The sequence below is a fragment of the Amblyomma maculatum genome, chromosome 7 (genome assembly GCF_055883805.1).
Source record: "Amblyomma maculatum isolate TAMU_Amacu chromosome 7, ASM5588380v1, whole genome shotgun sequence".
In the NCBI taxonomy this organism is placed as follows: Eukaryota; Metazoa; Arthropoda; class Arachnida; order Ixodida; family Ixodidae; genus Amblyomma; species Amblyomma maculatum.
The window spans coordinates 144,594,512-144,616,918 of record NC_139350.1 but is presented as its reverse complement, the minus strand read 5'-3'; the positions used below and the strand labels follow the sequence as shown (position 1 = coordinate 144,616,918).

Here is a 22,407-nt window from a genome sequence, read left to right as displayed (position 1 = left end):
TTAAACTTCAGGAAGAATACAGAAGCTTCACAGAGTTCTATACCGATGGATCGAAAACAGCTGTGTACACGGGAAGTGCGAGAAGATTCTGAGGAAATAGTAAGACTTCCACACTGCGCATCTATTTTCACTGCTGAATCCCACGCCATTTTTGTTGCTATAGAGAAAATAAAAAAAGTAAATGTTACAAACAGCATTATTTACACAGACTCCCTAGCCGTCCTCACAGCTCTAAATCCAAGGAATGCAGCCGCTCCTTTGCTTGGAGACATAATACACAGTATAACAACAGCCATTGCTCGAGGATATAACATAAAATGTTGTTGGGTCCCGAGTCACATGGGCATTAAAGGCAACGAGAGAGCAGACACATGTGCTGCCAAAGCCCGTGACAAGCGAATGAAGAGTATAAACATACCCTACAAAGACTGTATGAAACTTGTACATCACAAACTAAAAGAAAAATGGCAGTCTTCTTGGAATAGTAAAGTGGATAACAAACTACACTTAGTAAAGCCCATTTTGGGAGAATGGATGTCGTGCCAGCATCAGGAACGTTTCATAGAAGTAATACTATGCCACATCCGCATTGGACACACACACCTGACACGCAATTTTCTGCTGACAAAAAGAGACAAACCTCAATGCGAAAAATGTGGAGAACAACTATTAACCACTTCTTATTATCATGCACAGGTCTCGAAACACTAAGAAAAAAATATTTTACCCCATTTTACAAAAAACACATTCGTTTTCACCCAAAACTGATTTTAGGTGAAGATGGACTTGTAGATTTGTCTTGTGTTTTCAGTTTTCTAAAAGAAGCAAATGTCTTATGCAAACTGTAGAATAAATCAAGTGTGCATCAGTAAACAAATTAAAACCTCAAGCTTTCCACATCATTGCATTAGCAGCTTATGCGCCATAAATACCAACACAACCCGTTTTGTAAAAGGAGACTTTCTAAACAAACTCTAGTGTGAGCACAAGCGTTTTCCCCCTTTTTTCACACACAAAAAATAACCTTGCTCTTGGCGCATGATAGCCCTAATTGCTTATGCGCCAAAAAACACAACACAACACACATCTTGAGTGGGTCAATAATTTGCAAGTAATGTTTTAAAATTCCCATTCCTGTACCTCATGGCAATGCTTGATGTTGGAATCTTGTGCAAATCTGGCAATGCAACAACATGTAGCCTATGTGATGTCCTTGCCAAAAGTAGCAATGGTATTCTAAGGAGAAGGGGGGGGGGGTTGAGTCAACTTGAGACAATGGGGCATGACTGCTTTTATCTTCACTCTATTGTCATGCCATAGTGGCAGAACTAGTGACCAAAAATAGGGGTGAACAATCGATGTATTTCTCATTTTTTTTCTGGCTCACTCCGCCCTATCATCTGTGAGAGAAAAGGAAGGGTGGAGGATTTTTAAATGACAGTGGCTCTATCATCTGTGAGAGAAAAGGAAGGGTGGTGGATTTTTAAATGACAGTGTCATTGGTTCTATATAACTGAGATCAATAACTTTTTTTTTTTTTGGGGGGGTGGTGTTAATGATTCAATATCGGTGAGTGTCGCTCTTGTTACCCTCAGTGCCAACCACTATAACAGCCGAGAGTTTCATGCTGAATTCAGGTGCTTGGGTTTTTAAAACATATTGTGGCTGCTGAGACTTATTAAACATCACAAGTCATTGCTCTATTCCAGTCTGTTCTGGGAACCTCTGTATGAAGTTATTTTACAGCTGAAAATTACAGCTGTGGTGGCTGCTTGCTTGTTTGCATCAGTATACAGTATACGTTGAAGGGACAGAAAGGAGGCAGCAACAGCTGCATCGTGTTTGCATTGCATAACTTTTCCTGGCTTCATCAGTAACTATAGTCTCGCTACTTAATGGCAAAGAAGCAAACTTTTCTGAACATTTGTGTGGTGTGTTGGCTGAAGTAATTCTGTGTGCTTGAGACTACTTGTACTGAATGCCCACTTTATGCGCATGATGCGCGCTCATCTTTGTGTGTTTCTTTCATCAGAAATTGACTGCAACTGTGTTCGTGATGCCGATGCACATGTATTCACTTGCAGGGAGCAAGCGTGTGGACTTTCTCTTGGGATCTGATGGTAAGCCATGGACCTGGGTCATGGGTGAACACCCCGAAGACTCAAGCATTGAGGAGATTCTTGAACGTGAGACTAAGGAGAAGGCTCGCCTACAGGCAGCTCAAGAGGCTGTCCAGCTCAGGTGGGCGTCTGGATGTTTGTTTTGATAACATTGGGAATGGGGTAACTATGTACACAGGCGCTTATGTTAAGGGCATACTGTTTGCATTTTGAGGCTTTGTTTGTAAACTGCACAGTGGAAAGTAACAGATGATGCAAGTGGCAGAATTCCACTGTGGGTCATTATGGTTTGTGAATATGACGAAAGCGAGAGTGCCATGCCATTCCCAAGTTTATGGCCTACTACAAACCACAGCACATGAACCAAATTGTTTTGCTACCTTGATTGCCCTTAGTCATTCAGATGGACCCACTGTTTCAAGTGTGTATTCCTTCTACACAAGAGCAAGGTATTAGGCTAGTTGGTGCTGCATACCTTGAGAAACAGTGCAAGGAACAAGGACAAAGCAGAAAGGAAGTGCATATGTCGTCTCTTCTTTTGTGCTTCATCCATGTTCCTCGCACTGTTCCTTTATGCATTCCTTTGCTCTGCATAATAATCTTTCCGTCATATGGCTGAAGCCACTTTTTCACTGAATTAAATGTTGTATAAAAAAAAAGTGTTCCGTCAGTCTTGATTCGTTGCCATCAGAAGTGCGGCATTCACATAAACGAAAACTTTTAGGTCTGAGTTCAATAAAGCCAAAAAAATGTTCTATATTCTGTGCACAGGAAGCTAGAAGAGCAGCAGCAGCAGCAGCAGATACAGCAGCAGCAGCAGTTACAGCAGCAGAAGCAGCAGCAGCAGCAGTTACAGCAGCAGAAGCAGCAGCAGTTACAGCAGCAGAAGCAGCAGCAGGAGCAGTTGCAGCAGCAGGAGCAGTTGCAGCAGCAGGAGCAGTTGCAGCAGCAGGAGCAGTTGCGGCAGCAGGAGCAGTTGCGGCAGCAGGAGCAGTTGCGGCAGCAGGAGCAGTTACAGCAGCAGCAGCAGTTGCAGCAGGAGGAGCAGTTGCAGCAGCAGCAGCAGCAGCAGCAGCAGCAGCAACAGCAGCAGCAACAAAAAGAAATCGTTGTGATGCCAGCGACGCCTTCGCCTCCGCCAGAGATCCCCACAGAGGGCGTTGAAGAGCTGGTGCAGCTGCGGCGCAAGAAGAAGCCCCTGGAAGGGTGCTTCTCTCTTGAGAGAGAAGTGGCTGCTCTGCTGCAGGACTCAGTTGCCACCTCCCGGGTCGCCACAGTGGACCGCAATACTTGGCTCTCGCAGAAGCAGCAGGAGATCAGAGTGAGTGGGCTTCTTCTTGCATGGGGGCATTTCTGTGACCTTTTGCACGCTGTTCTGAATTTCTCGCTCATTCTAGGAAAGGTGACATCTCTAGGGCAGTAGTGCTGCTAAATTTCTGCTTCATTTTAGAACTCATGCTAAAGGTGACATCTGTTGTACAATGCTGCTAGAACCAACGACAGTGCTTAGTTGCATAGAATAAGGTACAGAAAAACCAAGCGCTGGCTCTGCATCAGTGCAGAAAATATGTATTCACAGAGAAATACACTTTTTCAAATGTTATACCATCAGAGGCAGTGCATCGCGAGCATTAAAGATCTTTAGGGGGGACGCAGCCTTTGAAAAACCGAAAAATCTCGAAACTGTCGATTTTTGGAAGATTATATATTCCGGTAGTATGCTTATAAACTACCCTTTCTGTAATTATCATTGCCCAACTCGTCATAGAAATACTGAAAATTAATTATATAACAAGTGGGGCAGCCACGGAGCAGCGGGCAAGCGCTGAAAATTTCCATACTTAGTGCGCGCCATTCCTCTCCCGCTGAACTGAGCGCCGCCATCTTGGTCTTGTTTTGTTTGTGAATCCTTGCACTTTCTTTTGCCACCCTCGGCATCGGCGACGGCAGCGTGGTCGAGGCATGGCTTGCTTGTTCCGGCTCTTTGCTCTCGTTATTGGCTGTCATTGTGCTTCGTATGTTCTGTTCGCCTTTCCCGCTTCTCCTTCCCCCTCCACCCCCCTCTATTCATCTGTTCTCCCCCCCCCCCCCCCCCCCCTCTGCACAGCCTCGTTGCGGTGGTCCCTAACTGCTACTAAGAGACAGTTATAGGGCTGTGCCCCCCTCCCCAAAGAACTTCAATCACTGTTCGCCTTTTACCATTTTTGCGATCGCCTTATTTACGATCTCTCGTCATGCCCTCTGAACAGTTTTATGCAACGGGTTAAACATTGTGTGGTTGCTCACGATGCCTAGAGATGCGACACGTGTTCAGTGCACGGAAGCGAAGGCCATTCTCATGGCAAGGCATGCCGCCAATGACTGCATCGACGCCTGCAGCATCCTAGCATCTGTTACAGTGTGTGGAACTTAGAAAGCAAGGAAATTAAAAAAAAAAAAAAAAGCCCCTAGTCTTGCTCCGCGATACCTATCCAGAAATTACCACAATGAATTCCACAATGCCAACACATTCCGCAAATTCTACAGGCCTAGACCCATGTTACCCATATGATATACTCCTCTAACTTGAGAACCAGCATGCACAGCTTTATGAAACTTAATAGTTATTCAAATGTCCATGCTATGAGCCTGCCCTAAATATTTCATTGAGATATCTCGACAAACAAAAAAGTTAGCATGCTCTCAACCTTCTAGTGCCGTTTTCTCAGAATCACTTTTTTGCCTAGTGTGGCTGCTTAGGACAGCCATATCTCGGGAACTGCTCATCAGATTTTCATGAGGCTTCTTTTATTTCATACCTGAATAAATTTCTGAGGGCAAGACAATTTCATTTCTTCAAGATATTTTGTCTGGAATTAATGACAAACAATAAAAATTTGGTTAATGTAGGTCTGATTAATAACACTACTAATTTTGTGGCTGTGCTAAAATTTTTCAGCGAGGAAATTTGGAAAAAGGGAATTGTCTTTCCCTGGGGTAGCTATCCAGGAATGACCATAACAACTGTCACAGTGCCGGAATGTTTTGCAAATTCTTCAGGCCTGCCCCAAGGGACCTATGTAAACCATCTTGATATACCCCTCTAACTTGAGAATCAAAGGGCCCAGCTCCATGAAACTTAGTATTTCTTCAAATGTCTGTACTATGAGCCTACCCTGAAACTTTCATTCAGATATCACAATAAATAAAAAAGTTGGTGTTCAAGGGTAGCCCCCCTTAATACTTGAAATTGGGGAAATTGGTAAAATCAAAACCAACCTTCCAAGATGCTTTGTATACAAGGTTAGCACAGGCTTTTTGAAATCCTTGAATACTCTTGATATTGAAGAATTCTAGAAGGGCTAGAAGCACTTCTCAGGAGGAATAAGGGAGGGCAGAAGGTGGACGTAACTTGAAAACTATGGTCCAGCATAAGTGGCCCACTTTCCCTCCCTGTCTAAAGAGCCGTAATTTCCTGCAGACGTGCTTTGTAGCACCTTTACACCTATTTCCCACCCTTTTTTTCTGTGTGCGTTTTTCTTGTTTCCAGATTGTATACTTTTACATGCAAACTGTTGAAAGTAAATCAGTCTCAAAATAGAACCCATTGAGAGCCCATTGCTCTAGAAGAATCTTTTGGGAGGCTTGTTTTGCAATTCTTTATGGTGCTGTCCTATTTTCAATGTCACAGATGCTGGCCTTGTAATGCTGCACACAGTTGATGTCATGGCATCATTTTGTGTTTGTTTTTGTGAATTAGAATGCCATGCCAGGTGCAAAATGCAAGTTTCAACCTACCTGAACAAGTTGGTTGTGATGTGTGGGTGAGAGCAGAATTGAGCAACCTGGATAGAGCAAAGTGCATGTTCTGCCAGAGTACGATTTTTGTGGTGACAGTGGCTGAATTGGCCCCACTGAAAAGTCACCTGGAAGGCTTGAACATATCTGGGTCATTGGCACATAAAAGCAGCTGTAGTATTGATAATTTGATGCATGCTGGAAAACGTTTACTAGAGTGTCTGTGCAACATAGAGAAAATGCAGCAAAATGCCAGAGGTAGAAAGTCTGAATGTATGTCTGAAAGGAAGACACTGGAGCTAAACTCGAGAACGTAAAAAAAAAAAAAAAAAAAAAAAAAGACTTCCTAAAAAAGCTTAAATTTCAGTGGGATTTACTGCTATTTTTTATGAACAGGGCTTCTCAAAAGAGGGTTTGCGAGGAGATTTGTATGGTTCGCGAAACTCAAGTCCTCAAAAATAAAAAAATATTGCGTGATAGCTCTGGCCTGGCTAGACGCTGTTTTGCAGGTTTAAAAGCGCGGAGGTTCAGAACGAGCTTCAGCTTCTTGAAGGGGAAGGAACATGAGAGTACGGAAATGGAGAGCACGCTCGCACATGCCCATGCGCGTGAAAGAGAGAGTGAGCGTTTGGGGCGGCATTTGGTGATCCTGGTATTAGTAAAACTTGGGCTCTGGTTTCACTGTTGGCTGGGGCTACAACGAAAAGTGTTTTAGGTATTCGACAAGCGAGCAGTGTGGCATTGGGAGGAGCCAAATCTTTTCTAGGGGCATGCATACTGGTGCTGACACTCCTTCTCTTCCCCACGTCCTCTGCAGGCCTTGATGTGCTGGCTTATCAAGTGTATAGTGTTCTAGAATTGAGAAGTGTGCTGTCCGCTTCCGGCGAGCTGGTCACTTCAGCGATGACCGCTCCGAGCGGCATGAGAGGGCACTTTGTGTAAGAGGAGCGCATGAGCGCTGAGCAGACAGCTGTGTGAATCGCCTCTGTCACTGCTAGTTCTTCGGACCCCGAAGGCGTGCAACAAAAAATTGTTGCTTTAGCTCCCACAGGCTTGACTAAACGTATTAAACCGATTCTGTGCATGAATAAAGGAACTAGTTCCTTATAAAAGCGGCCATCGCCGGGGAAATTATGTACAAGAGGCAGGACACGTACATCCGAGGCCTCTTTGCTCTCATAGCAATGACTTAGGAGAATCAGGTGTTGAAAAAGTTGTGCTGTCATAATTTCGATTCGCCAGGAATTCAAGAACATACCATGACTATGCGGGATTGTGTTTGAATGCTTTTCTGGTATCTGGTCAGATACAGATTGCCGATGAACTGAACGTATTGGGTACTTTATTTTTCTAATATTAACGGGAGGTCCAATAACGAAATGTCTAACATATTTTTATTTTCGCACAAATTTTGATTATTGGATGCGCCGGTTTATGCGGGCTAGACTACAGTCCCTCATCAACGATCGCGCGGACTGAAAACACAATGGTGGATGTTTTAGGCTAAACTGGTGTACTTTGCGCCACATGTAAATAGAGGTATGTGAAGATTGCTTGGAAACAAATTATGCCAGGTGTTGTTGAATACTTATTTGAATGTGGGTGGATACATATGAACAGGCAGTTGTATAAAAAATGAAATAGATCAGTGAGAGCTCATAGAAATGCACGAAAGCACACAGCGGATGATCTCAAAAACCAGCAGGATAAACAATGCGCTACAAGTGAATGTACATAAATTTTTCAAGCATATGGTACCGACATATGAAACACTACAGAATATAAAAATTTCACTAACTGTATACGAGTGTGAATAAATTAAGCTGCTAAATTTGAAAACACAAAAGACTCGGGCAGAGTCGTTAAATAGAGCCGTCAAACACTATTATTTGCACCTTCTCACCTTTAGGTGCTTTATCTGCTCTGCTTTAGAGCTCTGCTCTTGGTTTAGTGAGTTCACATAAAAATGGAATCACATCTGGATGTAGATCTACTATGCAAAGCGTCATTTCTCTGTCATGGGTAGGACATCCAGGCTCTGGAACCTGCGCGCTTTGCAAAAACATAGAAAAATCATGGATGCTGCTTGCATTAATCTTAATTCTTGAACTGAAAAAATTGTGGCTCTTCCAGTGTGTTTACTAGCTTCGTGGTGGAGTTTGAGCTGAATTCATTTTCTTCTTTTTGTGCCACACACGATTTGCTCGAAATGAGAAACGCAGAATGAGCACTACCTATTGATTCGTGCATGGACTTTCGGGCCACATATATCTTGCAATTTAAGCTATGAGGCAGCTAGAACTGTGCCTAATGACATACTTATAATCATCTGCAGGAAGGACATTCAAAGTAGCTTCGACATCCTCGAGCCTTCCCTTGTGAACCAAGCGGTCAAACTCATCAATTGGAAAGAGCGCAGTGAGCACAAAAAAAAAAAAAAAAAAAAAAAAAACGAAAAAAGGAGCGTTAAGTAAAAAGTAAGGGAGGGGGGGGAGGAAGGGGGAGTCAAAGGAGACAAACTGTGACTGCGCTCTCTGCAGACACATGCTTTACTGCTTGACTAATCACCTCTCTTCATTCAGCAATGCACATAATATGACAGAGAAGCAACAGAATAAACACAGGATACGAGCCGCAGAAGCAGATGCCCCGAATGTTTCCTCTGCGGCACATGCGTTTCTGATGCACTCTGCGACTGACAGCGCCCCCTACGCTTTTCATCGCTCCGGCGACCACCTCGCTCCCATCGCCGCGCGCTGAAGACTGCACACTTCTCAATTCTGGAAACTATATCAAGTGCGCAATTTTTAGAGGCCAGTTAAGCCTTGACTCAATCCTCATTCCGCGACCTGCTCCCGGAACTGCAGCAGCAGTCCGTCCAAGTTGCCGCACAAGATTCCCTCCTTCCCAGTTTTAACAGGTCCCCCACCACTTCTACAGGTCCACAAAGGGTCCCCGACACATATATGGCTGAGAGCTAATAGTTTTCATTGAAAGGCCAGAGAAAAGAAAGCAGAAATGGTAAATGGGAAGAGGGAATTCAAAACATTTTTAACTTATACACTATACGAAATTACTTCTTTGCTTCCTTGATTGTTGCCCCTTTGTATCCTTGGAATCTTGCCATTCTTAAATTTTAGTTCAAATATTCTGTGTGAATCCTGCCTGTGTACCAGAGCCATGGACATTGCTTTAGAAGCACCTTGAAGTGTTGGCGTAATACATGTGCAGCATCTGTCGATTACCTATGAAGAAATGTGCCTGTGGAAGCTCTTATATGGGTTTATCCGTGACAGTGGTTATATTGTGGGCAAGTTTTTTGTGTAGGGTCAGATAATGGGAGCTAAGCAGCTTACTTCCATATTTTCACATTAACCCTTTCACCTGATCAACTCCCGGAAATTGTACCAAAATCTCTAATCTTCTTTAAGTACTCAAAGTATTTTCCTTTCAATTCTGAGTCTGAAAATATTAATTGAAAAAGTCATTGGTTTTTGGTTGGAATTAGCTGAAAAAAAAGAAAGCTGCTGTTGAGGGCAGCTTACCCTCAATGCGTGCCGTAGTAGTTGTTACAGCATACTGAAATTTCAGGTATTTGATGAAATACACTGTAATGCACTCCACTGTGCATATGGTTCTTGCTTTGGCCTAACAAAAACAAGTTTTCATGATGTATAGTCGAACTTTGTATAGCAGATTATGAATCAGGGTGAGCAACTTGGCAGTCCTCACCCCACATCATCACCATTGCTCTACTTGTCATCTGAAACAATATCCACCTCGAAAATGAAGTCAGACATGGTTGGAGCCTCAAATGACGGGCCCTAATTTGAGATTGTCAACAGTGCTGTCGTCAGAAGTGCTCCAAGATCCAGCCCTTTTTGTTTTCACATTGCTGTCATTGACATGATTCATGGGTAGGGCCATTATTAAAAGCCTGTTGCGGGGCTTAAAACATGCATGAAGTGCACAAAATATCTTTTTTTTTTTGTGGACAACTACCGTATGCTAGGGTTAAAATTGCTACAAATGAAATCATTTCCGTAACTTGTCTTTGGTGGTGGAAGCGGCGCAACATTAGGCTGGATGAGTGTGACTCGTTCTTGGCAGTATTGGTGCTCTTATGACGAGTACAACTTGGTGGTTAAAGGGTTAATGACTTTTTGTAGCATGGTAAGCCAGCGATTTTAAGACTGGCTTATTTGGAATGAAATTCTGTTTCTGATGTATAGGTTGAATTCTGAAACTGATGTTTGCGTTGTATTCATCTCAGTGGATTAGTGGCTGTGGCTTTCTGTGGCTGAGAATGCATTTGTTAGTCCTGTCTGCTCTAGGTGTATTTGAATTGAGGCAAATTTTCTGTGCATATTATGGAATTTGAGAGCTTATCAGTGAGCCTTCAGTTATCATTTCCCATAGCATAGCATAGCTTTTTTTTTTTTTTTTTTTGCGAAAATGTGCAGTAAATATTACCAGGTAAAGGGATTGTGTCTTGTGACCGTCTGTCATTCTGTCTAGCCATGATAGGAAATTGGGGAAAAAACAGGAAGTGGAGCCTTTCTTTGCTGCCCCTAGAAGTGCTTTTGTGGGCTGTTTTAGGCTCTTTCATCCCGGTTTATATGCTGATGGAGCATGCTGCCATAATAGCGTTGCCTTGTTGACCCAAAGTTGATGAAGTTTGTTCATTTCCTTCTGTCATCAGAACCGTGAGGAGAGCCTGAAGCAGCTCATGGAACAGCGGTCACAGGAGATCTACCAGGAAATTAAAGCACAGCAGCGCAAAAGTATTGAAGCTGCTGAGCGTGAGAGCATGGTCCAGGAGGAGTTGTGGATTGAGCAAGGTAAGGAATATGGCTGAGGAGGCAGCATCTCCCTTATTCATTGTTCACCTTATGAGTAGGATATACATGTAGGATGGAAAGGACAGGGCATTATTCTTTCAAATATTTTAATACTTGGGGTTTTGATCAGTGGGAAATTGGTAGTGGCATAATTCTCACCTGAAAGAAGATAATTGATTAGAAATCAGAAGAAAAAAACATGCCATGTCACAGAAACAAAATTTGCATATCCGAGCTGTATATAGTCATTGAAGTATATGCATTTGTGGATGCTTCCTAAAGTCTCAATATTGACATTCAATGATCTGAAGGGCATCATTGAAACTTCTGCTCAACGCAGGTCAGAACTTGTCTCTCTTTAGCAAGGTCATCAAATTTTCTGCTTACAAATAATCTCAAAATTTTCACATGAAACAAGATCGCTGAAAATCGAGCTGGTAGAAACATTAATTTACACACTGTGTACGCATGTGTGTAATTTGTCCTTTGACTTCAGCAAGTGGAAAGTGGCGTGTTCCTTTTTGTTCATTCCTGTCCCAGCAGAGAAGAAAGCAAAGGAAGTAGAGAAGCAGATCCGCGAGATTGCCCGCATCGCCCGCGAAGAACACAAGAGGGCGCTACATCTTACTAATGGGAATGCAGTCACCCCTGTCATTGGCAGGGACACTGTGGGCATGTCTAGCCTGAATGGCAAGCCCCCAGTACCCCCAAAGGTGGTGCCACCACCCCTGCCCAGCACACCCCCACCTAGCCTGGTGATAAATGGGAGTAGCAACGGCTCTATCAAGAATTGCATGTCTGTTACCGCCACCACCACTAGCAGCACTTCCACTACTATTACTGCAGCCATGCCTTCCCACGCCACGTCCAGGTGAGTGAGAAGCCCCACAACCTGCAGTGAAAGGCTACACCAGTTGTGCTTGCTGCAGGGACGATGTTCTTGTATCCCTGAACATATGTGAACGTGAATACTCTGTACATCCATTGTGTTGGTCAACCTGTTTTGCTCTTCAGGAGCAAAGATGCCGAGCTGTTCAGCCGAGCAGACATAATCCAGTGGTTTCTGAAGGAAGAATACCCACGGGGTGCTGTGACAGACCACAATGGCAACAACCCTGCCATCTGGTTCCATGGTAGGTATTAAATTTGTGACTCTTTTCTCTCTTTCCTTCACATTTGCCAGCACCACTTACCCACTTAATCACCCCGGCAATGGCCTGATGCTGGGGACACGTAGAAGTTTTTTAAATCTCGCAGTTATAATCTTAAGGAATGCAGACTTTAAAAAAGCTGGTTCTTCCAGCTTGTGCAACATTATCCTGTGCTTTTTGTGGTGAAATGGCTTTATGGTGATGAATGTGAAAATGTGTTTGGGGCACTGGTACTTGTTGGTCTTGGAAAAAGGGCATTTAATTAAATTTTAAAGACTGTGAGAACTTGTACCAGAATTATGGCTGTGAAATTGGTTTCAAGCATGGCTTTTCTAGTTTCCAACACTGACATGAAGAAGGGTAATGTGCAGCTCATGGCAGTCAGGATTGCAACTGCACAGAGATAAAGAGATTGCTTTAGCCGTGCATAAATATGGAGTTTCCTTGTGTTTCTAAACCATTCTATATGAACATGTAAATGCACTCTCAATGTTTTTTTTTTCTTGCCTCAGATACTGTAGGATGTTATTGCTTAGTATACCAGTTGTCCTCCCTTCGTTGGGAGTTATTGCTTAGTATACCAGTTGTCCTCCCTTCGTTGGGAGGGTAGATTAAATCTAGCTGAACAGATGTGATCTGTAGTTGAACAAGTTAGTTTGAAAGGACAGTAAACTGTGATGACGTTTTGGTTTAGATATTTCTGTTTGATGAATTGCAAGTTCAGAAGTAATGGTGTTGCTAGGATTTTATGCCTTAAGTTGGCAAAGAAATCCAGGCCATAGTTAATGGTTGTGCATGTTGTATTAAAACTTTTCTGCCTTCGTAGCAGTTGGTCAACATCACTTGGGATTGATTCATGCTTGGTGAATAGGACAGAGAGCATTACAGACTGATGATGAGAATGATTTCTCATCATCTGTCCTAATGTTTTCAAAAAGGAATACTGCTTCCATGCTACTAACAATATTGCTGGCAAAAGCAGTAGCTTGTATCTGGGATGGATATTGTTTTATTTTATTAACCCTAGTTTTAATACCACCTGCCGAGAGAAAGCGAGACTACCACATGGAGATATTTGGTCTTAAGTATTCTATGTGGTTCTGAGCACCACAGCCTGGTGCTTGCTCATTTTGACTGGGAGCTTTTGACTGCCAGAAAAGGAACATACGCAGTTGATAAGAATTGGTTGACTGTCCCCTTGTAAGGTGCCAGGTTTTGTAGCGAAAGCTACACTAGGCTAGTCAGTGGCACATTTTGAGTAACCGTCGCTAGTAACTACTGCGCATGTGCTATAACCATGGCAACTAGTTGCTCTGAGCCGCAGAAGACAGGAAAAGAGAAAAGGGAGGGGTAGAAGAAGCCGGTCAAATGGAGCAAGAAGACTCGGAAGACATGAAGAAGAACGAGAAGACTGGAAGGGAGAGAAGAAGCCAGTGAAATGGAGCAAAAAGATATGGAAGACACCAAGAAGAACAAGAAGACTGGAAGGGAGAGAAGAGGAAACCTGTCAAATGGAGCAAGAAGACTCTGAAGACATGAAGAACAAGAATACTGGAAATGAGAGAAGAGGAAGCCGATGAAATGGAGCAAGAAGGTAGGAAGACACCAAGAGGAACAAGACTGGAAGGGAGAGAAGAGGAAGCTGGTCAAATGGAGCAAGAAGATATGGAAGACACCAAGAAGACCAAGAAGACTGGAAGGTAGAGAAGAGGAAGCCAGTCAAATGGAGCAAGAAGACTCGGAGGACATGAACAAGAAGACTGGAAAGGAGGGAAGAGGAAGCTGGTGAAATGGAGCAAGAAGATATGGAAGACACCAACAAGAACAAGAAGACTGGAAGGAAGAGGAGAGGAAGCCGGTCAAATGGAGCAGGAAAACTCTGAAGAAGAACAAGACTGGAAGGGAGAGAAGAGGAAGCCTGTCAAATGGAGCAAGAAGATAGGAAGACACCAAGAAGAAGAGCAAGAAGACTGGAAGGGAGAGAAGAGGAGGCCGGTGAAATGGAGCAAGATTCTGAAGATGCAAACAAAGCGCACCAAATCGCTGATCACACCATACGATTTGCAGCCAGTGCATTGACGGTGAGAACTTTAGACTCTGACTTTGTGAACACTCCGTTTGGCAGCTTTCGCTACGCATATACAGGCTCGGCCAAGTTGAATCACCATCAGTTTTTACTGAGTTCAACATGCCTTGTGGCGTACTCATGTTACTTGCTGACAAGAATTCTACCCACTGCACTGATTGCGAGAACTAAATCAGAATTAGCATGACCTTGAGGTAGTTGTGATGCATCGTTGGTGAGAATGGAAATGATGGATGAGCTTGAATGACCTTGTTTATGGTGTTCAAAATTAAACTTTCCAGATTTTTTTTTAAGTTATGAAGAGCTGTACACAAAGGTTGTTTGTCTAAATGAATATGCAGACAGGAAAACACAAACTGTGAGCAAAATTGTCATTCCAAGCTTAGTAATTAACTAGAATTCTTTTAACATACTGCAGTTCACATGCATGTGTATGCTGGACTTGTGTAGGCATTGTAGGCAAATCTTGTGAACATTATTAGATTTTGTGTAGCTTTATTCATGTACATTTGTCCTCAGACATGCATGTCTAACTTCAGTCCAACCCATCTAATTTTATGCATGTTAGACCATGGCATTCAGCATGAAGCTTCTTGGTGTTATGCAGCTGGTGTGTATATAGTGCTTTATACAGTCGAACCCGGATATATCGAACTCGAAGGGGATCGCGAAATAGTTCGATATATCGATAATTCGATATACAAAAATTGGCTTGTGAAGGCACTTACGATGCCAAAAAACGATACCGTATTTGTCGCATAAGCAACCCACTCGCATAATGAACCCACCCTGCACTTTTGCACGGAGAATTTAAAAAAAAAAAGCGTTAAGGCCAGCTCGCTCACATGCAAGCGATTGAGCGATCTCAGGGACGAACGGCAGCGACAGAGCGAAAAATTTCTAACTCCCTCTCGCTGCTTGAGCCACCGCGGCAGCTCTAAACTAGGTTTCTGTGTTGCCGCGGCAGAAATCGCGAGCGTTTTCGCTTGCATGTCGATGGCGCGCGTCACTCTGTTTCGGTCGTCTCATCCACAGCTCATTGCTTGGCAGCGTGCCAAGATGCTGCGCAGCGATAACGTCAACGTCGGGGCGCGTTTATCTTTTGATAGCTCCTGCGGTGGCGGGGAGCGAACTTGGCAGAGTGCCCGTGATGGCTTGATTGCACGTACAAGCCTGGTTCGATTTATCACGCCGCGCCGCGCTTGGGGCGGGCGTCATGATCGCAGCAGCTGACCGCGTGCTTTCGTTGACTCATACATGCAAGGATAAACGACTCCCGCAAAAAAAAAAAAAAAAAAAAAAAAAACAAAAAAAAAAACCTGCCGCTTTTTAACGTCCGAACAGCACAACGATAAGAAAGGATGACTCGCAAAAACAAACAAACAAACAAACAGAGAGAGCTGCCGCTTTTTAACGTCCGCAGGCACCATAGCCACCTCAGCGCGCTGCGCGCGCAGACAACACACGCTGGAGAAAGCGTCGACGCCTGTCTGAAAACGGGCTGAGCTGGCTTGGCGCATGCGTAGCGCGTGCTGAAGGAGAGAGAGAGCTTGGCAAAAGGATGGGCACACCCACGCACATGGCTTGCAAACTTCATGTGTTGGCGGCGCGCGGAAAACGATAACTGCAGATGCGCTCGCCTTTGGGGAATGTGCGCGGCGCTGCCCAGACCAGCCATCGCCGAACTGTCCCCTCTCATTCCTTCCGCACGTGGCTTGAAAACGGCACGCGGCAAACGGCCAAGGGTGATGCGAACGTCCTTGGGGAAGGCACACTTTCCAGTGCGTGGTGCGGAGTTCGATATATGGAACGACCGGTGAAATTAAGTTCGATATATGACGCGGCTTTCCTGTACTGTTACATGGGATTTTCAAGGGGATATTCCGTGAGTTCGATACAACCAAAATTCGATATATCCGGGTTCGATATATCCGGGTTCGATATATCCGGGTTCGACTGTACTTGACAAGAATGTGGAGAGACAGGTGACGCTGATAACTTTTCATTCTTGGCTGGGGTTTTTGTCTTGGCCCGTGAAACCGGGGAGTTGCTAGGTGTACGAAGTGGAGCAAGGGCTGTTTTTTCCAGTGATTGAATTTTTGGCCAAGGATGAAGTCATCATTGTAGCTTCTCACTTTGCATTCCTGACGGGTGAAGCACAATGCCCAACAACTGTTGCACTAGGATCCGTATTCCGAAGTGTCCTCCTTGACCTGGCTATAGTTATATGACTGGCGAAAAGGATAGAACTGGAAGTATGAGGCACTTTTGGTTCTGGCATTTTCACAAGTCAGATGACTCAAGTTCAGGAAGATAACATTTCGGAAAATGACGCCAACTCACGGACCCAGGATGGAGTTTCTTACTGTGTGCCAGTCTTATATGCCTAATTAGACGGGTTGAGTTGAAAGTTTAGATGTGATTATCTATGGGCACCAGCAAGTTGTCAAAATTCTGTCTGTATGTGACTGCTTACAAGTTTTCAATGTAAACATGCATGCTGACTGCAGTGAACTATAAATCAGTCAAATGCCGAGTTTAACAGTTCATTTAGTTTGTGTCTGCCTGGTCTAATAACCCATTTATGCAAGCAAATTTTACGTATTGCTCTCCATACATTTTAAGAATACTGGAGTCTAATTTTGAACACCCAGTATAGATGAAAAAGAGCCTCTTCTGCATGAGGCATGTCTTGTTTGTTACATAGGAAAGAAGGATAATATAATGTTATGAAAGGGCATTAAAAAGTAGTAAGAATTGGCCTGAAGGCACTGCAGGCTTGATATATGTCTCACTTTAGCACGAGTAAGATATAGTAGAACCCGACTGTATAGTGATTTCGGATATACTGACTCGTGTCGTAAAGTGAAACAGTGGTCCCAGTTTGCCCCTTCATAGACGACTGTACATTTTTTTGGTTTATAATGAAAACTATTCTGATGAAAAAAATTGGTTATAGTAAGAATGTGTTGCCATGGTAACACACTCCCTGTAGAATGATATAGCGGCTGATGTGCGACCTAGGATCGCAAGGCCAACATTCAGAAGTAAACGTGTACAAGGTATGATAAAATGGCATCTTTTTTTTAGGCAGCCATTAGGCTCGTGAGCTGCTAGGAGAAGCAAACCTTTAGAAAGCCGTGTGGGAGCCATGCGGTGCATACATAAGGAAAAAAAGATGTCAAACTGGCTGTGAATGCAGGAAGAAGGCAGCCTCTGAGAAAGTAGAGGAGTAGGAATGGGTAGAAAATGGTAGATGCTTGTAACACTGGGTGGTGCAAATCACGAGGCAGCTGTATCAAGAAGCGGAGATGCGGCGGCACTGTGTGGGTGGGTCTAGTGCACATTGTTTTTTTTTTTTAGCCGTTGCCTCTTCATTGATTCTAAGTCATCCGCGGAAGAAGGGAGGCATGCTCATGCATAGCTTTGGTTTTCACATGAAGTCAAACTTGCACTGTATTTAAAGCCATGTTTTGTTTGGGCTACTGGTGTACTTCCACAAGACATGAATGGCAATTAAAGTTTGGTTATATAAAACATGGCGACTCAAAATAAATAACCTGCTAAAGGCACGATAAGAGGTGGTTGGAAGGTGTTTAGGTTTTTCTTGCATATACAGACACATCATGTTTAGGAAGCAGCTAGTTAATTGCCAATGAACCCATTTAATCCTGGTTGCCATGCCAAATCATTAACTGATACAGTAAAGAATTTGGCTCGTTGAATTGGTTTTACCATAGAGGGGTGCTACTATCATTGTTCCTGTTTCATTTTGCTAGACCGGGCAGAACTAAAGACACTTTTGCTAGAATTGCTTGCATCATTTTTGTGCTAAGGGCTGCATGTGATCTACTGCAATTGCAGGCTTCATTGGGCGTGCCGAATCTGAGCAGCTGCTGCAGAAGCAGGGTGGTGCAGCTGCGGGCGCGTTCCTGGTGCGTGTGCACGAGCGCATCAAAGGCTATGTCATCTCCTACTGGGCTGGAGACCGCTGCAAGCACTACCTCATTGATGCCTCACTTGGACACTGCCAGTTCTTTGGCTCCAACCAGCTCGTCTTTCCCCGGCTCAGGGACCTGATTTGGCACCACACTGTGAGTGTGCGTTTGGATGCTCAGCACACGAGTTTACATTTCTTTTCATACTTTCAACTTTCGAGCAGTGTGGACAGTAGAAGACCTGGTATATCAGCGATCAGTTTGTGCACATGTGGTTGTAGCATTCGACAGTCTTGAATTGTTTGGCTCTCTTTCTAAGTTTCACTTATTGCTCTTGTTAGTGCGTAAGGCAAGAAAGACAATCCATGTTCTTGCTAGGAGGTTAGGCTTTGCAGAGGCTGCCTTTCCTGGTGAGAGCTGAGTGATGAGCTGCTTTGCACCAAAGCCCCTCGCCCCAGCCATGGCTCTGATTCTGAGAATATGCATTTCCCATTAACTATGTTATTTGTATCATAATCACAATCGGAAATAAATTGCTATGCTTGTTCTCTGATATTCTCAAAACAAAGCCGACACTCTGGGTGCGTCACAGCCAAAAACATCCTATAGCAAAAGGGTTAAAAACATGCTAGGCAACATATTACTTAGGTGTTTTGCTGCCACATAGTTTGTCCTGAAGTGCATGCTGAAGCATGGCATGTTTTACTCCTTACAGGAGTAAAACATGCCATGCTTCAGCATGCACTTCAGGACAAACTATGTGGCAGCAAAAAGTAAAACGTTCCTGCATTGCCTCCTTATTGAGCATTTCTTATCAAAACATGTGCGCATGGTTTGGTGTACCATCATGTTTCACTCAGTCATGTGGACATGAACCACTTAAAACTGGTACTGGCTGCCAGTTTTTTGCTGCACAGCTTAAGTGCCAACCAAGAAGAATAAGATTGGGATGGAGCGCATTTGGCAAGCATCGCAGATTATGACTAGCAGCTTACCGGTATCGCTCAAGAGGAAAGTATACAACAGTTGCATCTTACCTGTACTCACCTATGGGGCTGAAATGTGGAGGCTAACCAAGAGACTTCTATTAAGTTGAGGACAACCCAGAGGGCTATGGAACGAAAAATGGTAGGGGTAACATTAAGAGATAGGAAGCATGCAGAGTGGGTCAGAGAAATAACTCAAGTTACCGACATCCTAGTGGAAATTGAGAAGAAGAAATGGGCATGGGCAGGACATGTAGTGCAAAGAGAGGATAACAGATGGTCGCTTAGGGTAACAAACGATTCCAAGGGAAGGAAAGCGTAGCAGGGGGCGGCAAGTTAGGTGGGCGGATGAGGTTAAGAAGTTCGCAGGGTTCAATTGGATGCAGCTAGCACAGAACCGGGTTAAGTGGAGAAATATGGGAGAGGCCTTCTCCCTGCAGTGGGAATAGTCAGGCTGATGATGATGATGATGATAGCCAGCTAACCAACCATAACAGGAACTATAGCTGAGGACTTCTTTATTGATGCTTGTTTCCTAGCAATATAAATGGTTAAGCAAGAGACTGACCTGCCACTACACCCTTTTGTTCCTAAACCATGTTTTAACCAGTCTGCTGAAGTTTTAATGCGACAATGTTAAGGGCACTTTCTGTGGGAAATTCTGCGTAGGGTGTTATGAGCAAAAATTGCGAGTTAACCGTTGGTAGTTAGCGGGTGACATGGCCAGGCTCTGATTGGTTGGTGAGGGTCGTGTGATGTCCTGAACTGCATATCCTGCTAATTCGGGTAGCTCCTCTGAGATGGGAATCGATCCCTTTGGGAGACATGGGTTCAGGTTCAGACACACTACCTCTAGACCATGCAGGCACACTTGTATGGCTTGGTTAAAGCCGGGCTTTATTATATTTGTCAGATGGCCACATAGCTTACAACTGCATACTCATGAGTGTGTGTGAGACAATAGGGGCACAGATTACAAATTAAGGGATTAGTGGTGATTAAGTGAGTAGCAAAGTGTTTGTGTGCGAATGAAAGGCTCTAAGGGGTGTTTGTAGAGGGGAGCTATTAGAGCTGTCACATCATACTCCTAAATGCAGAGTATAAGTGTCCCCTACACTTTTCACCTTTTGATGAATTTGGTGACAGGCATTTTTGATCTATCAGTAACCTTGGAGCTCTACACTATTGAATGTTGAATACCGTAGTAACTTGATGCTGTTTGTATGCAGCTGGTGCCTTGTAGTTGCTCACATGCTGGCACCTGTCATGTTGGTATAGCTGCTGGGGCACCTTATCTGTAGCATATCAGCGAGTGAAGATATGTTGGCCAGTAATTGCTGATCACCATGTACAGGACTGTGCAAGTTGTGCAGATTGTGCGAACACTTCTCCCATAGGTTTTAAATTTTTGCAGCAATGCTATGGTTTATTGACTAGTGTGTCGGCTTCCAACTTTGCAGACAAACCCCATTACGGCTCTGGGGCAGGAACAGCTGCTCACTCCTTGTCCCCGAAGCAACAGCAGCACCCTGTTCTCCCTACTGCCCACGCTGGGCCAGTGAAGGATGTCCCCACTTCTCAAAACACAAGTGCCAAGCATGACATCATCGTGACGTGACTCGAGGTGCGTGTGTTATGTGCCGTTGCAGGGATTGCTCTCTGCGCTACCACTGCGGCCCCGCTTGTTATACAAGCCCATGTGATTGAACCGAAGAACAGTGGTGGGCATAGGTCAAGTTGTCGCGTGCGACCTTTGTAGTTGCACTTGGTGCAGCTTGCATGGCTCTGCCTCTGTGTATTCTCTGGTTTGCACGTCCAAAGATTAATATTTGGTGGCATGCCCACATTATGCGGCTATCGTTGCACTCTACTGCAAAGGCAGGTAGCCTTTTTTGTTCTCTTGCTTTCTTTTTGATATTGTAATATACTGTAAATATCTCAAGTCAGTGCATTATGACTGTAATAAGCTCTTCTCAACACGAGCTTAGCTGTCTATTTTTTTGCCCCTTTATTTTGCAGCTTTTTTTTTTCATAGACACAGTATGTGGCCTTGAATGCCCGCAATGCTTCCTAGTGTGCTGCCAACACTCATCTTCCCTGAGCAACGTGTACCAAGCTTTGTATCTGCTTCGGATGATTAGTTGGCAGAGATGTGAGCTTTTAGTAGAAGTGAAGTTCTACCGAGTAAAGCGTGGTAAATGGCTCTAGATTGGTCACAATGTTGGATGTTCCTTGGTTGATCTTGCATTCTATGTTCCCCAAAATATCTTAGCCTGGCAGGGAGTGCAACGAGTCATTGTACGCTGACTCTTGGTATTTTGTAACAACTTCCCAGTAGAGAAAAAATAAGTCACTGCAGTGTACCCTACTGTACTTGCTCTATGTATTGTCTTGCAATTTGTTGATATTGTCTTTCAATACTGTTGATCAAATGCATCTACGACAAACTGCATTTGCTGTGTTTAGTCGTCTGTTTACTCTTCATTTCATAGCACGTGCCACTGTGCAGTCGGTATTGTATGGTCCACTGCTCTTAGAGATTTTGCGTTTGTTGCATTTTCTGTACCCTGTGGCCATGCTGTAGTGTGTCACTGCTAATGACTGGCTTTTGTGGAGCTTCTAATGCGCAAATTATTCTGATGCTGGAAAACAGCATAGGTTACATCTAATTTGAGATTTTTCTCAGACATGGTGTAACGTAATGCTGCAATGAGCTCAGCAACATTCAGAAAGTTTGCAGGCTTTGCCGTGCTCATAACCATCCCGTTCACTCAAAACTTTGATGGTTACACTTAATGCAAGTTTTGTTGATGAATTATTTTAATTTGGAACTATGCAGTTTTTTTTTTGTTGTTGTGACTTGCCCCAGTTTGCTATTGTACTGGTGTCATTATCATTTTAGGCTTGTGCATGACTGCAGTATTTGCAGTAACTCACTGTACCTTTTATCAGTAGACTGTATTTGTTTTGAGAACAAACGTATGTAGCGGCTGAGATGTGATTTTTCAATTTTAGTGCCAGGCTCGTCAGAAAGGTATGGAAAAATGAGCTGCGAGATTGTTTTTGGTGTTTATCGCGCAGTGTTTTTCAGTTTAGTGAGGTCTTGTTGAGCAGCAATGTGTGTTGATAGGCATGTGAAAGCACTGGCCCCAAGAGCTTCTGTTCCCAGCTGGTTTGGGTTGAAGAAAAGGAAGAAGGGGTGAAACCTTTGTTGCTGCTGATGCACTGCGTTTCTGTGGTACATACTTACCAAAATAAATTATTTGAACTTTTACTATGACTGCTCTGTCTTTGCAAGGGATGGGAAATGAACACGCTCAGACTCCATTTCGATCGAGTGCAAACAAGAGGAACACAAGCAAGGGATGATGCAAGAACTGCCTACTGCATTCTGCTTGCTGTGCCTTGCCAATCAACCAGCTAGTATGCACCAGCCTAAGCAAACCAGTTTTCTGGTAGTTCATTGACATAGGAAGAAATGTTTGCAGCATGTGAAATAAAGGACTGT

The 22,407-nt window shown here is 43.9% G+C and overlaps 1 protein-coding gene across 3 annotated transcripts in view; it reads left to right on the top strand.

Moving 5' to 3' along the window:
- The window catches only part of LOC146184913 (SH2 domain-containing protein 4A-like), a 233,704-nt gene extending 211,531 nt beyond the window's left edge, over window positions 1-22,173 (top strand). For 2 of the 3 annotated variants that reach the window (XM_084609531.1, XM_084609530.1), the window contains 7 exons: window positions 2,085-2,241; window positions 2,892-3,441; window positions 10,600-10,738; window positions 11,279-11,609; window positions 11,753-11,871; window positions 17,840-18,069; window positions 20,360-22,173. In XM_084609531.1, the coding sequence (XP_084465657.1) occupies window positions 2,085-2,241; window positions 2,892-3,441; window positions 10,600-10,738; window positions 11,279-11,609; window positions 11,753-11,871; window positions 17,840-18,069; window positions 20,360-20,461 (1,628 nt within the window). In that variant the 3' untranslated portion in view covers window positions 20,462-22,173. The remainder of the gene's footprint in view (window positions 1-2,084; window positions 2,242-2,891; window positions 3,442-10,599; window positions 10,739-11,278; window positions 11,610-11,752; window positions 11,872-17,839; window positions 18,070-20,359) is intronic. The other variant, XM_084609532.1, reaches the window with a different exon arrangement.
- Window positions 22,174-22,407: the final 234 nt, after the last annotated feature.